This window comes from Mustela nivalis (assembly GCF_964662115.1).
Source record: "Mustela nivalis genome assembly, chromosome: 2".
Lineage (NCBI taxonomy): Eukaryota > Metazoa > Chordata > Mammalia > Carnivora > Mustelidae > Mustela > Mustela nivalis.
In genome coordinates, this window is record NC_139021.1 from 186,756,176 (window position 1) to 186,771,202 (window position 15,027).

The window sequence follows — 15,027 nt, forward strand, 5'->3', positions numbered from 1 at the left end:
CCCCTCATTCTTCGGACACCAGGTCTCAGCTCTGCAGCACATCTTCCAGTGGCTAGGGAGGCGGCCTTGCCAGCACCCACACACCTTCCTTGTTTCTGGAACTCAGCCACTGACCTGCATGGTGTCACCTGACCTCGGGCTCTCTGGGGCACCCCTGTGGGTGGGGGACACTCAGTGAAGGGGAAGGACCCTCATTCCCTCAACTACCTGGTTTTGTCCTGAGGAAACTGCGAACCTCGGGGCACAGATTGCTGCTCTCATTTCTAACGCCGTGAGTTCCAGTATGGGGGCTGGGGCTGCCGCATGCGCATAGGAGATTTCTGAGTAGGTTCTAGAAGCAGATAGTGAGGGTGCCTCCAAAATCAATGGTGAAGAAGGTCCTCTCACCAGAAACAGTTGGGGGTCGCTCCTGTTGCCAGCACCCCGCGTGCACCTTTTACTTCCCCGAAGGGTTCTCTTGCCCACCATCCTGCCAGCATGGGACACGTGTGCACACGCTCGCACACACAACTCACGCCTTCACATTCACGCACATTCACACGCGTGCCCTCTCACACATTCGCCCTCTCACACATTCGCCGCTAACGAAGGCTGCAGGGAGCCGGGCCCCCCCAGCTTTCCTGCGGCACAGGGAAGGTCTGGTGGTGGGACTGGCTACTCGCGTGCACAGGGAGAACCCACGAGCCGGGCGCGTGGCCCCGGGTCGGCAGGGCCGGAGGACGCGCCGCGGCCGGGCCTGTGACCTGACCACCTCCTCTCCACCCCAGCGACGCCTTCCTGGAGGGCTACGTGCAGCAGTTCCTCTACACTTTCCGCTACTTCTGCACACCCCAGGACTTCCTGCACTTCCTCCTGGACCGCATCAACAGCACCCTGTCCAGGTACGGCCGCGGGCCCCGGGCCCCACAAGGGCCACACAGCCCAGGGTGGACCCCGTGGCGCCCCGTTAGTGACCATGAAGGGCGACGGGGTCCCCAGTGACCCTGACGAGGATGGGGGCAGAGCCGGGTGGGAGAAGGGAGAACAGGGACAGGGCCACGGGGTCCTGAGGGAGGGGAAGCAGCAGCAGGTGGGGCGCGTGGCCAGAGAAAGGCCTCGGCTCTGGAGGCCGTGAGGATCGGGGAAGGCTGAGGGTAGGGGCAGGACAGGTAGCACGGTGGCTGGGGAGGGCACACCCATCCACTGGACGGGGGCAGCCCAGGGGGAGGAGGGCCCTGCCAGCCCTCAGCCGGGGGCTGGGATCCTGGGATCGGGGAGCTACAGGGACGTGGCACCGCCAGATTCCCCCTGCACTCCCTCCCTGGGGGCAGGGACTCACAGGAGAGACACCGGCCTGTGGAGCCCAGCTCCCACCTCACCTCTTGCTCGAGTGTCCGCACGCTGCCTCCCAGACCCCGGGCGTCTCAGGCCCTGGCTGCAGGAGGTGACGAATGCTCCAGGACTGGGCGCCAGGCAAGGGCGGAGGAAAGCAGCAGGTTCCTGCCCAGTCACCGAGCCTGTGGCCCAGCTGTGCAGCTCCTGCCTCCCCTGTCCCCTGAGACAGGAGGGTTGTGCAGAACTAGCCCTGGAAGGCAGAGCCACGCTCAGAACCCACTCATGCCCCTGTGCTCGGCGGGGTGACTGCCGCCCGCCATGTGCCTAGTGCAGCAGACGGACCTGCCACGGCCAGCCGGCGGCCCCCACATGACTCAGGCCTCCTCCCCTCTGCCTGCAGGGCCCACCAGGACCCCACCTCGACCTTCACCAAGATCTACAAGCGGAGCTTCTGCCTCCTGCAGGCCTGGCTGGAGGACTGCTACGCGGTGGACTTCACGCGGAACTCCGGGCTCCTGAGCAGGCTGGAGGACTTCATCTCCTCCAAGGTGACCCGGGGCAGAGCACCCGAGCAGCCCCTGCACCGCCACGGGCCACACTCGGGCGCTCAGAGCCGCCGCCCCGGTCTGGGGGCAAGTGACCGCCTTGTGCTCCTGCCCAGATCCTGCCCCTGGACGGCTCCGCCGAGCACCTGCTGGGCCTCCTGGAGGTGGGCACTGACCGGCGGGCTGAGGGCTCCTCGCGCGGCACCGACCTGGAGGACCCCAAGGAGGCCGAGGACGACGCCAGACCTCTCAATGCCCTCTGTAAGAGGCTCTCAGAAGACGGCATCTCCCGGAAGGTGGGGGCCTTTCCCAGGCAGGGCAGCTCCCAGCGCTCAGCCTGAGCTCAGAGAACACGGAGCGTGCACGCCCACACACGCCCACGCACACGTGTGAGCACGCACAGGCCCCCCAAGTTGCTGGTCCTGGGCACTGGCCCCAGGAGGGTGGCACTGCCCTTCCCACCTCGCTCCGTGCAAGACCAGGTGCTCAGATGACCTAACGTTCTGACCCTCGGGCCAGAGGTCTGGGTGGAAGAAACCATTGTCGGGAAATGGCCTGGGATGTGAGCCGGGTCTGGGGGGACCTGTCCGTGATGTCAGGGGATGGCCCCAAATCCCAGTGCCTCCGTCCCTGGGGGACCTGCTAGAGTGGCTGGGACAGGTGTCCTTGAGCCAGCACGGCCCCAGCGGGAGGGGTTTGCTCTGTGGCTCTACCTGAGATGGCCTGAAGGGTCCCGGACCCGGAGGCAGCCTGCACCCCCTCCAGCGCCCCACCCCCAGAGGCTGCCCCCAGGCAGGACCGGCTGTGCCAGCAGCCCTTCAGCACAGCCTGCCCTTGCCCTGCAGAGCTTCCCCTGGAGGCTGGCCCGGGGCAACGGGCTGGCCCTGCCGCACAAGGAGCGCCAGTACACCATCGCGTCCGCCCTGCCCAAGCCCTGCTTCTTCGAGGACTTCTACGGCCCCTATGCCAAGGCCAACGAGAAGGGGCCCTACTTCCTGACTGAGTACAGCACCCACCAGCTCTTCAGCCAGCTGACATTGCTGCAACAGGTGTTGGGGGCCGCCGGCCGGCCCCAGGGGAGGGGGGACGGTGCCCCCCGGGGCGGAGGGTGAGGGCCTGTGCGCAGCTCCCCCGCAGGGGCGTCCTGAGGAGGGATGCTCTGGTGCTAGAGAGAGGTTTGCGGGAGGGACGTGTGGAGGGCAGGGAATGGGGCCAGAGGCACAGGCAGGGGCTGTGGGGAGGACGCCCGGAAGGGCCGCGGCGGCAGGCAGACCCCCCCCTGCCACCTGCCCCGTCGTCCCTACACGCCCATCTTGCAGGCACTAGAGGCGCCCTGCGGGCCTCCTCCTTCCTGGCTCCTCAGCTCCCCCAGCCCCGCCCCCAGGCACCCCACCCTGTGGCACCCCCTCCAACCCCCGCCATCCTGGGCCCTGTGTCACTTGGCAGGAGACAGTAGTGATGGTGACCCCAGTGATCCTACCTAGGGTCACGGCAGCCGGGCAGAGAGGATCCCCCGACACACGGCCCGGTCCGCGAGGAAAGGACTGAGCGTCTGTGTCCTTGTCTCCAACAGGAATTATTTCAGAAGTGCCACCCTGTCCACTTCCTGAACTCCCGGGCCCTGGGCGTCATGGACAAAAGCGTGGCCATCCCCAAGTGAGTGTTCACCTGTGGGGCGTCACCCCAGAGTCCTGGGACAGGTGGCTGGTGGAAGGGTCTTGGGGACCTCATCGGAGTGTCTCGTGGACTCTTGTGACCAAAGGGAGACACCGGTGTCGTGAACGGCCCGGGAGCCGGGCCCTCCCCTCTCCCCGCGCCCATCCTACTCCCACCCACCCCCCATGGATCCAGAGAGACCCTGCAGCCCCAGGGCCGGGCAGGGCCACCTCCACGTGTCCTCCTCGCCACCATGTGCACCCGGGTCTCTTCCAGAGCCGGCTCCTCCGACTCCCTGTCAGCCAAGACCTGCAGCTTGTTTCTGCCCAGCTACGTCCAGGACAAGTACCTGCTGCAGCTCCTGCGCAGCGCGGATGATGTCAGCACCTGGGTGGCGGCGGAAATCGTGACCAGCCACACGTCCAAGGTGGGTGCCTCGGCAGCTGCCCCCTCAGAGGAGGGTTGGGGCATCGCCGCTCGGGCACACGGTGCCTCCCATGGAACCCAGTCGCACGTTCTCCAAGCACCGGGAATCCACAGGCCCGACCCCAGGCCAAGGGGGAAAGTGGCGTCTCAGCTTCTGTCGGTGGCGCCAGACGCTGTCCAGCTGTCCAGTGTGCGCCGCCGGCCACGCCCTGGTTTCTCGCCACTCTTCCGTCTCACAAACGCACACTGGCTCTGGTCACCGTGACCAGCCTCTCCTCCAGGGGCCTTGCACGCGTGTGTACTCTCTGCTACACCCACGGTCTTCCACAGACACACCCCTTCACACACGCTCCCTCACACTCACACCGTGGCTTTCCTGGTCATCATCTCGGACGCACAGAGATCCTCCTGCCCCGTAGATCTCCTTACTGGCTCCCTGACACACGCTCCATCACACAGTCCCTGACACACGCGCCCCCTCCCCCACACCCACGCACACGGACCCTCCCCGCTCACGCTCAGGCTTCAGTCAGAGCGTCGCCCTCGGGGCTCCGTCCACACTCCCACCCGAGTCAGGTCCCAGGGCTAGGAACCGTGACTCCCAGGTGTCCCCCGAACCCGGACCCTCCGAGGGTGGGGACCCGCTCGGTCACTGCGGCGTCCACCACAGGCAGTGCGGGGTGTGTTCTCGGCCTGCGAGACTCAGGTCGGCCCGTTGAGGCCGAGCGCTTGCTGCTCTGGGGCCTCTTCTAGGGCCTTGGGGCCTTGGCCGGGACGGAGGGTGTCTCAGCCTCGGCCACTCACCTGCTTCAGGCCGGGTGCTGCGCAGGTCAAGGGGGACAGTCCCCTGCCTCGGAGCCGGCACCTCGCTCCAAGCTCCCGCCGCTCAAGAGGGCCGGGGGGGACAGAGGGCCCCGGTCCCTGGTGCGTGTGCGCCTCCGGCCCGCCGACGCCCTGTCCCCGAGGCCTCCAGCTTCCTGCCGCCCGAGGCTGGCAGTGGACGGCGGGTTCCTGGAGTCCTGCCCAGTGACGTGGAACATGAGGAGGGACGGTCGGGACCCCTCGGGCTCCTCCTGTGAAACAGAAGCCCCTTCCCACGGGGGCCCCACCCCGCTGAGGGCCGCTGCGGCTACACGGCGGACCCCGGCCCCAGCACCAGGTCCCCTCAAGCACGATCCCCACCAGGGCTGGCCCGGGCAGAGCGTTGGGGGGACACGGAGGGGTGGGGGCGCCTCTGTTCCGCCCCGGCTGCCCCCGGCCCTCGGAGGCCGCCCCCCCTCATCTGACAGCAAAGCGCAGGTGAGTCTGTTCCGGCATCACCGGCCTCCGCAGCTGGTTTTGCTTTTTCTAACGTCCCCCGTGTGTCGGCTCACCCGGACGCGCAGCCATTAGCACTCGCAGCTCCTGCTTTTCCCCTCTGGGGGGAGCTTCCAGGCTTTAGGGGTTTGTCGGCGGCACACTGACCCACCCTCCTTTGTGCCAGGATGTGGGGACAGCTTAACGACTTAGCAGTGTCCCTAGCGGCATCAGGATGTAGCTTCCCGAAATCAGGTCTGCAGACGGGGCCGTCTGCGGTCCTTTCCTGACCTCCGCTTCCCAGGGTCTTCCTCCGCCGGAGCCCCCAGAAAGAGGGAGGCCGGGTGCCCTTCCAGCCTGAGGGAGAAGCTGGGCTCTGGTCCGGAGCCTGCAGGCGCCCTGCCCAGCGGGGCAGCACGGAGCGCGGACACACGCGCTGGCCTGCGTGCTCGACGGGGCCTTCGGCGGACGGACACGTGGTCGTGGGCGCCCAGCTTAGAAGGGCAGGAAGGACTCGTGGGGACGCGGGGGCAGAACTCCATCCACGGTCGTGAAAGGCTTCCCGCATCCCCGTAAGCAAGGACAGAACGACCGACGAGTGGCCGCGGCCCTTCCACAGACCTGCTTGCCGCCTGCTGGCCCGCCGTCTCCCGGGCTGTGTGCTGCTTACTGTGACGTCAGAACAACCCAGAAGACTGACTTTTGTATTTGTGAACTGTGGTCAAGAAAAGAGCTAAAAGTCAAATTTTGAGCCAGAGACTGCGACTGTGTGATGACGGCCCCGGTGGCCGCCGCGCCGTCCGTGCAGGCGGCGCAGCGCAGAGACGGGGTGAGGAAGGAAAACGCTGAAGCTCGTCGCCCTGAAGGAGAGCTCGCGGACTCTTTTTAGATGAAAAATGGTGGGTTTCAGTCTCATCAGACAGTCTTACGTGGGCTGGAACACGGCTGCCAAAGATGTCCGTCCACAGGCAAATGGGTGAACAAGACGGTCTGTCTGTCCTGCGGACTCGAGCCCCGGTTCAACGAGGAGTGAAGCCCTGACACAGGCTAGAGCGCGCATGAGCCTGGGGGACAGGACGGGGAGCGGCCAGTCACAGACACACGCCGCGTGGCACCAGCCTAGGAGGCCCCTGGGGTAGCCGAAGTCACACCCCGGAAAGTGGAAGGCTGGGGCCGGGGCTGGGGGCGAGGGACGGGGAGCGGGGCTCTGACAGCCGCCACACAAGGCAGACACATGTAAGCTGTGGCACTAGCAGGCGAGCAGCTACTACTGAGCTGTACGAAAAACCGTTCAAGAGCAGATTTTATGTTACGCATTTTTACCACATTTAAAAAAAGGAAAAGATGTGACGGAACAGTTTTCTCTGAAAGTGCTGGAAAGTATATTTTGCATCTATTTAAACGTATGAAGAAAAAATTGGGATGTCAACTTAAAAAGTATAAGCCGGTAAATGTCGTTCAAGATCCTTTAAGAGCCTGGTCAGCCGGTCAGCTGGGAGGCCACCATGGGGAGCCAGGGGCCCTCTGTGCGACCCCACAGGCCAGGCCAGGCCCGGGGAAGGGGAAGAGGCGTGTGGTTGGCACCTACAGACAATGCCCCACCTGAAGGTCCCGGCCCTGGTGGCAGTTCGTGAGGCAGCTCTGAAAGGGGGCGCCCCATTAGGAATGAGAACCCCGTGGGCTGTTCCTGCCAGATCCGCTGACTGGCTAAGCACAGAGGGGCGGGGAGCGGGGGGACCCGCAGGAACAAAGCCACCCCACGCCCACGCCCGTCAGGCTCTGGAACCCCGTGAGGGGTGGCCCCCCCCAGGCAGAAAATGAGAAGAAGCTGCCGGCTCGCCTCCCGTGGGCCCCCAGATGCACCCGCACTAGATGCGCCCTCCAGACGCCGAAGCTGTGCCCCTCCCCCGCACCTGACCGCCTGCTAGAGGTTTGTCTGGGGAGTGACCTGCCCTCGAGCAGTGAGGGTGACTTCCTTTCACATCTTTGTGCTTTCAAGTCATGCCTGTCCTCCTGCAACTCCTCTCGCTGGCCTGCTTCCCCCACGGGGCGCCCCTCACTGCCCTGGCGGCCGGGCGCTGGGTCACTCTGCTGGGCCCCCGGGCTGTCTACCCGCTTGTGTCCCGCGGGAGGACTGAGTGTGGCCTCTGGTTCCAGCTGCAGGTGAATCTGCTGTCCAAGTTCTTGCTGATCGCGAAGTCTTGCTACGAGCAGAGGAACTTTGCCACAGCCATGCAGATCCTGGGAGGCCTGGAGCACGTGGCCGTGAGGCAGTCCCCCGTGAGTCGCCCCCCAGAGCCACGGGCTGCAGGCAGGCACGTGGGCAGTGGCGTGGCCGTGGGGGGCTCACCCGTGCTTTCATTTCAGGCCTGGAGAATTCTCCCCGCGAAGATAGCAGAGGTCATGGAAGAGCTGAAAGCGGTGGAGGTAGGGGCGCCGCGCGCGCACTTCTGGCCGCCTGGGGCCCCAGGGCTCCCCTACGGACGTTCTCTGTGCAGCCCTGGGCGGTCACCGGGCAGAGCCTGCTTGGCGGCCCCACGCCACCCCTGTCCCGAGTTGGCCTGGTCTTGCCCGTCTCCCCGCGGGGCAAAGACTGCAGGTACAGAAGCCCAGAGGACCCGACTGAGCTTGGCTGACCCGCTGGCCGCCTTGCTTCTCTCAAAGTGCAGAGGCCGCCTCCCGAGATCTCGGCTGAGGAGACGCTGGACGGCTGGGCATTTCCCCAGAGGCGGCCCTGGGAGCCGACCCCCGCCCCAAACCCCGCTCTCCGCAGGGCGGGTGGGCCGTGTGTCCTCAGTAGACACCACAAACAGGTCCTTCAAGTCGGGCAGCCTGGGTCACAGCCTCCTCGGGGCAGCTGGGTGGCCCGGCTCTTTTCTGGAGCCCAGAGAGAGTAAGTCAGGAAACGAGTTTGCCGTTTCTGATGGCGGGAAGTGTGTGGCTTTCTCAGGGGCGTCCACGTTCCCTTGGTATCCGCCAGCTGCAGACGTCCGGACGTCCAAGCCGGACCCCATCCTCCGCGGTACAGCGTGGACGGGGTGTACATCAGGGCTGTCGCCTCCCTGCAGGGGCTGTCCCCGTGCCAACCGGGGTTGCCTGAGCCGAGCACCCCAGACTGACCCCTCCCCCGTCTCCCCCTGCCCACACCCCCAACTGGGCCCCCAGGTCTTCCTGAAGAGCGACAGCCTGTGTCTGATGGAGGGGCGGCGCTTCCGGGCACAGCCCACGCTGCCCTCGGCTCGCCTCCTGGCCATGCACGTGCAGCAGCTGGAGACGGGGGGCTTCACCATGACCAACGGCGCCCACCGGTGGAGCAAGCTCAGGTGAGGGGCCGGGCTCCCAGCAGACCCACAGGACCCTCGCACCGGCTGCATAGCACCCGTGGCCAGTCCTCTGCCCGGGCCGGTGGTGCCACGGTTCCCCTGCCTGGCACCCCTGGGGGCCCAGGACACCTGGGAGGTGCAGACTGGGGGCTGCTTGTGAAAACCACCTTGGCGACCCCAGGCAAAGAGAGTCATGATCATCTCTGCCTCGGAAACCACAAGCTGCCTCCAGCCCTGCTCTCCTGGGGTCCCAGGCCTCCGTGGAGATGCCCCCCCACATCTCACAGGCCTGGGCCAGCCTCTCTCCCAGGCAGCCCCACAGCCTTGGACGCACCTGCCCGTCCACCCCCTGCGCCACCCACGCATGCAGACAGGGGAGGCCGGTCAGGCCGCGGTCCGGCTGCACACCCCTCAGGGTCAGGGCAGACCTCAGGAGGCACAGCCCAGGGGACTTGGAGCCCGGAGGTTCCGACCTCCTTCTGGCCACCAACTCAGTTTTTTAGGAGACAACACAGAGCACACTAGTCCGTGTTAGCAAAATGGAAACTAAGATCGGAGAGAAGGCCACACCCAGAAGGAGCAAGGGCAGAGGCCCACTGCCAACTCTTCACTCTGTTTTAGGTCTGGATGTATGTTCATGTCTGTCTGTATTTATCTGCGGGAGAGAGAGATGGGTGGGGCGGGGCAGAAAGAGAGAGAATTCTGCGCAGGCTCCATGCCCGGCGCAGAGCCCCACGCGGGGCTCACTCTCAGGACCTGGGTGGAGATCGCAACCTGAGCTGAAATCAAGAGTCGGACACATCGCTGACTGAGCCACCCAGGTGCCCCACATGTTTGCCTTTTAATGACCAAAGTGCCGTCCTTCCTACGGGAGGTGCTGTCTCTTTACCCACAGTCAGGGTGAGAACATCTGTCTGCACAGTCCACAGCCTCCCCCGGGCAGAATTACCGACTTCTGCTTTGTGATCCCAGTTTCCTTGGATGACACCCGAGGGTGTGCTGGTCACAGTCCCCTTCCCGCTCTCCAGGCCAGCGAGCCCCAGCTCACAGCCTTGGCCAATGCCCAGGGCGTAAATACTTGGGTGACAGAGGCTCTTGATGTCCCTGAACACGGAGCTGGGGAGAAACATGCCCAGGGACCCCTAAGCACATCCTGACTGACCTGCGTCTGTCTGGCTCCTCCGTCGCGGCCCAGGCGCTGACACTGGGGTGTGCTCCCGTCAGAACCCTTAGCACCAACCAGGACCAGCACAGCTTTTCAGTACATGTTTACGGACTGAAGAGTGGCTGCCTGGACCGACGGGCAGAAGGACGAACAGAGGGTGGGCGGGGGTGCAGGCGGGCAGATAGCCCGAGTACTGAAATGAGGTTGGGCCTTGGGAATAAATATAGAGTTTGTACCGGAAGAGGCATGGGTTGGATACTCCTGGGACACGCTGGGAACTGACCAGCACAGGCTCGTGCAGACTGACGGCTCACTTCTTCTCCCTACACAGAAACATAGCCAAGGTGGTGAGCCAGGTGCACGCGTTCCAGGAGAACCCCTACACGTTCGCGCCCGACCCCAAGCTGCAGTCCTACCTCAAGCAAAGAATCGCACGCTTCAGTGGGGCTGACATCTCCATTTTAGCCGCAGACAACAGAGCCTCCTTCCACCAGATCAGCAACGAAAAGCACTCCCGGAGAATCCAGGACAAGTTACGGAGAATGAAGGCCACGTTTCAATAATGGGGACAGCGGGTCTGGTGTGGATTCCAAAGCGAGGACCGACCCGGGTAGAAAAGAGGCGCCTGCTTGCTGTCCCAGGCCCAGAAGGCCCCAGCAGCGCGGCTCCTGCCGCCGTAGACGAGGGAGCCTGACCGCGGCGCAGGAGCTGGGGCTCCGCCTGGGCGGCAGGGTGCATGCCCGGGGGGCACCGGGAGGCAGAGGCTCAAAGGCCCGGCTGAGCCGGAGAGGACGGGCTCCAGTGCAGGTCGGGGTGCTTCTGCTAGTGTAAAACTCTATTTAAAAATTAAACAGAAATAGAATACGTGGACTCCCCAGGAGCCACATACCATTCACACTTCTTAACTATAAACCCACTCTCACTCAACTCTCCAGGGATCCTGCCCCCCAAAACTCCACAGCCACCCACCCTGAGTCAGAGCACTATTTTCACGAGTCTGGCTTATGTCTGCTCAGCAACCAAGGACCAAAATGACCTCTGACCCCCACACCAACCACAGGGTTCCAGGGGTTTCCAAAACCTTCCAGTGTGGCCCTGAGGCTTCTCAGTGGCCCAAGTGCCAACCCGGGTCCACATTCCTACTCCCATGCCCAGACCTACCCCCAACACTCCAGCCTCCCCCTCCCTTCCACTCAGACCCTCCCAAACCCCCGCCACCCTCTCTCAGACCGTTCTGCACACCCCAGACTTCCCCGACCCCGCCTTCCAGACCACTCCAGGGGCCCAGCTCAGCTCTTCCCCATACCAGCCCGGATGGGGGTACCTGAGCTTCGCAGGCCCTGTCCCAGCAGGCCTGAAGGGGTCTCATCCTGACCCAGCCTCTGGCTGCTGGCGAGCCTGTCCCAGCTCCATGCCGGCAGCCCCCCAGTGCCCGTGGCCCCGCACACCCTCCAGCCTTGCCAACCCCTGCCACTTAGAACAGCTCCAGGTACGGCCTGCCAGGCTCTGCTTCCTAGCCAAGCACACCGGACACAGACTCGGGCCTCAGGGGCCCTGGGAGCACCCCCTAGTCCCACCCAGTTGCCCGGGGGCTCAGGCCTAGGGCCCACGCCATCTGCTTCAGCAGCCACACATGCCCCGCGCCTAGGCTCTGCTCACCTTCACCCCGCTTTGTTGGCACGGCGGCAGCAATGACGTTTGCCGCTTGGACGGTACCAGGCTCTTCCCCCAGGGTTCCGTTCCCCAGCAGCCGGCGTTGGGCATCTGTCTGCTCAGCGGGTGAAAGGCACCCTTGGCCGGAGGCACCAGGGCCAGGACGGTGTGGCAGATGGCGCGGAGGATGGCGCGGTGGCATCCATCGCGCCTGGGAGCTCAGACCCTGGGCACCCCCCTGGGCACCAGTGCTCTCACTTCGGAAACTGCTGGGAGACCCCAGGTGGCTCTCTCGTTTCGGAGTCAGGGATTCTCTGGAACACGCAGCTGGTGGTGTTTCTGGAAGTCCGCTCCTTGTGCTCGAACACCAAGTCTGTCGCCTCCAGCTGTCTCCCAGAGACCGTCCAGAACAGGGGAGGGACCCGTGCACCAGCCGTGCAGACGGGGTTTGCCTTCGTGCGATGTCTGGGGTCGTCCTGAACAACACCTGTGTTCTCAGACGCCGACACAGGTAGTGTCACTGAGCCTGAAACTGAGTCAGCGTCTGGCGCAAACAAACATTCCGATCCTAACGATTCCTTCACGGGGAAGTGACCGGGCCTTCAGCTTAAGCACGACCGTCTGCATGTCGCCCAAATGTCACCGGCACAGATTTCTAAATAAAATCATTTCTACTGATGGCTTCCATGGGCCTCATTTTGTCTGTCTCCAAAGTGAGCCTTGCTTTTGGGGTCAGGGTGGGCTCCTCCGTGGCCAAAGACAACTGCAGGGGTGCTCCCGAAGGCACAGGGGACGAGTCCCCAGCCACAGCCGCGTCTTTGGGTGGCACAGACAAGGTCCAGATCTGCTTATTCACTGAATGCAGGGTCCGCCACAACCAAACCCTGGAGCCCCTGTGAGCAAGCTGCCAGAAACGTTACCTGCAAACCACCCAAGACAGCTGAGCCACGAAGGCCTCACGGCACACAGCCCCAGAGCTGCTCTGCCACAGACTGCCCAGCCCCAGCCAGTCCCACGTGGCAGGCCCCAAGCTGCAGCAGGCCACCAACCTCACCAGAGCCTAAGGGCAGGACAGCCTGCCCCCTCCCTCCCCTGGGCGAGGCAGGGCTGTTCCCTCCAGGCCCGCACTGTGAAGGGTCCGGATAGACAAGCTCAGGACCGGGGGGCACTGCAAAAGGCGGGGTGGAAGACCACGGGTGCAAAGACTCTGGGGACTTCAATGGCCAATGTGTCCCATGGCAGAATCATCTGGGGATGTCCCTGCAGTGAGTGATGAAGTCCTCTGTGGGGCAGGGCCGTCCCAGCAGAGTAAAAGCCCTTCGTAGTAGCGGCCTCCGTTAGGGGGTTCTGGCGTCCCCGTTGTGGGCGGGTGGGTGGTTTCGGTCCTCACCACCTTCAGGTCACAGAACCCCCGTGTCGCTTCCTTCCTGGGACTGAGGAAGGCCGCGCAGACCAGGGTCTCCCTCCACTTCACTGGTCTAATCAAATCAATGGGTTTTCCTTTAGGTGACTTGACAGCTCGTGACCCCTTAGGACCCCGACGAGGCAGGCTTCCCAGGTCCCACGACCACATCGTCCCTCCTACTCCACATGGAGGCTGGCTCCGTGCACCGATGCTCTGGGGGCAGACCCCACTATGCGCGACGTCTGACCACCCCCAAGACTGCCACACTGTGCAAGCCCAAGGTAACCCTAACGGGCTGAGAGGAGATGGAGAGAAATGTGTGGCCGGCCGGCCCAAGAGCCGCCTGTGGAGCCCAGGCCCTGGCCTGGGAAATGGCGCCTGGGCAGGAGGGAACGCCCAGCCGCGCGCCTGCACCTGGGTCCCAGCTCCCAGCACAGCACCAGCAGCATAACCGCACCGCGTCCGGCTTACTCCGTGCTAACCCTCAGTCGTCCGCTATGCACTGTGGGGTGCATGGGCTCTCTGTTCCCTGATGGGCTTCTGGTCTGTGTAAGGGGACCCCGTCCGCGGGCCCACCCACCAGGGTGTCCCTGCAGACGGGCGGTTTGGGGTCGCTTCCTATGGCTGCTACTGCTTTGAAGCCCGCTCTACAGGAGTGGGGGTTCTCGGGGGTACATGGTGCCAGGAGCTGTCCCATCTCTTTACCCTTTGGGGAGCTGACCTGCGCCACTGTGGGAAACAGCAGTTTGAAGGGAAAGGGTGCAGCCAAAGACCACACAGGACCACACTCCCGCCAGTGGACTGACCTCTTGCTAGAATCCTGATGAGCAATCCCAAAGCTCCCTTGCCTGCACACAAGGGCTCATCAGTAAGTAAGAACATCGTGCATGAGGTTGCCGGCCTCCTGCTGTCAGAGAAGGAGCGCCTCTGGTCTGTACCCCCGGATGCCAGCCGCACCCCCAAGTCGCGTCAACTAACGTCTCCGCACCTGCCCAAATAGACCCTGGAGGGAACTACTCCCCCCGGCACCAGTGGGCTGGAAGCAGTGACGCCCCAGAAGCATCAGGCGCACCTTGTATCCGGATCCTGGACTGCAGATCTCATTTTCCAAACAAAAGGAACCAGAGGTTTTTGGAGAAGTGGCAGAAGGGCTGATTCTAGTTCTGGAGTGGGGAAAGTCCAAGATGAATGGAAGAATCTGGTCGTGCCGCCAAGCAGAGATGTGCCGGGGCAGGGGTAGAGTATGTCAAAAGGACAAGGACGGGGCGCCTGGGGGGCTGTCATGAAGCATTTGTCTTTGGCTCAGATCATGATCCCAGGATCCCGGGATTGAGCCCCGCATCAGGCTCCCTGCTCAGCAGTGGGAAGCCTGCTTCTCCCCCTCTCGCTGTCAAATAAATAAATTAAATCTTTAAATTTTTAAAATTTTTAATTTTATTTTTTTAATTTTTATTTTAATTTAATTTAATTTAATTTTTTAAAATTTTAAATTTTTAAATTTTTAAAATAAATTAAATCTTTTTTTTTTTTTTGACAGACAGATCACAAGTAGGCAGAGAGGCAGGCAGAGAGAGAGAGAGAAGGAAACAGGCTCCCTGCTGTGCAGAGAGCCCGACGCGGGGCCCCATCCCAGGACCCTGAGATCATGACCCGAGCCAAAGGCAGCGGCCTAACCCACTGAGCCACCCAGGCGCCCCAAAAATAAATTAAATCTTTAAAAAAAAAAAAAAAGGACACAAAACAAGAGGGAAAGGGGAAAAGAGCTGCGGCCATCGGAGCCCCTAACGCGACAGCACAGGACCGCCCCCGGGAACAAAACACCCGCGAGTCCCCTGAACAGGAAGAATTCCAGGAGATTCCCGAACAACACATGTATGTGTCCCCCGGAAGTGCAGCCTGGTGACTGGCCCCAGCTGCAGCGCAGGAGGGGGAAGCGGAGCGACGGGCACTGCTTGGACTCCTAGGTCTTCTTCCCGAAAGCCCACACCCGCAGGCTAATCATGAGAAGGCACAGGCCAGACCCAACTAGAGGGACACCCACAAAGCACCTAACAGTGTCCTGCAAGTGTCAAGAACGCGGAAGAAGCGTGTGCTGCTGCCAGGGTCCGGAGGGGACAAAGGAGGCAGGGTGACCGAACGCACAGCAGTCCCCAAGACTGAGGCGGGGCAGGAAGGACATGTCTGTGCAAAACCTGGGGAACCCCGGAAAAACCCCAATGCAGTCTGCGGCTCCGCCGATGGTGC

The 15,027-nt window shown here is 63.2% G+C and overlaps 1 protein-coding gene and 1 long non-coding RNA gene across 5 annotated transcripts in view; one reads left to right on the plus strand and one right to left on the minus strand.

The window, feature by feature from the left end:
• KNDC1 (kinase non-catalytic C-lobe domain containing 1) overlaps positions 1 to 12,056 on the plus strand; it is a 60,637-nt gene extending 48,581 nt beyond the window's left edge. For all 4 annotated transcript variants that reach the window (XM_082721573.1, XM_082721574.1, XM_082721575.1 and 1 more), the window contains 10 exons: positions 768 to 881; positions 1,715 to 1,862; positions 1,976 to 2,155; positions 2,705 to 2,908; positions 3,433 to 3,515; positions 3,792 to 3,942; positions 7,395 to 7,517; positions 7,605 to 7,664; positions 8,403 to 8,560; positions 10,057 to 12,056. In XM_082721573.1, the coding sequence (XP_082577699.1) occupies positions 768 to 881; positions 1,715 to 1,862; positions 1,976 to 2,155; positions 2,705 to 2,908; positions 3,433 to 3,515; positions 3,792 to 3,942; positions 7,395 to 7,517; positions 7,605 to 7,664; positions 8,403 to 8,560; positions 10,057 to 10,288 (1,453 nt within the window). In that variant the 3' untranslated portion in view covers positions 10,289 to 12,056. The remainder of the gene's footprint in view (positions 1 to 767; positions 882 to 1,714; positions 1,863 to 1,975; positions 2,156 to 2,704; positions 2,909 to 3,432; positions 3,516 to 3,791; positions 3,943 to 7,394; positions 7,518 to 7,604; positions 7,665 to 8,402; positions 8,561 to 10,056) is intronic.
• Positions 8,567 to 10,227, minus strand: LOC309860082. Its single transcript, XR_014309140.1, has 3 exons — positions 10,142 to 10,227; positions 9,962 to 10,048; positions 8,567 to 9,676 (listed from the first exon to the last, which is right to left on the minus strand). It is a non-coding gene; the product is annotated as an uncharacterized lncRNA (long non-coding RNA).
• Positions 12,057 to 15,027: the final 2,971 nt, after the last annotated feature.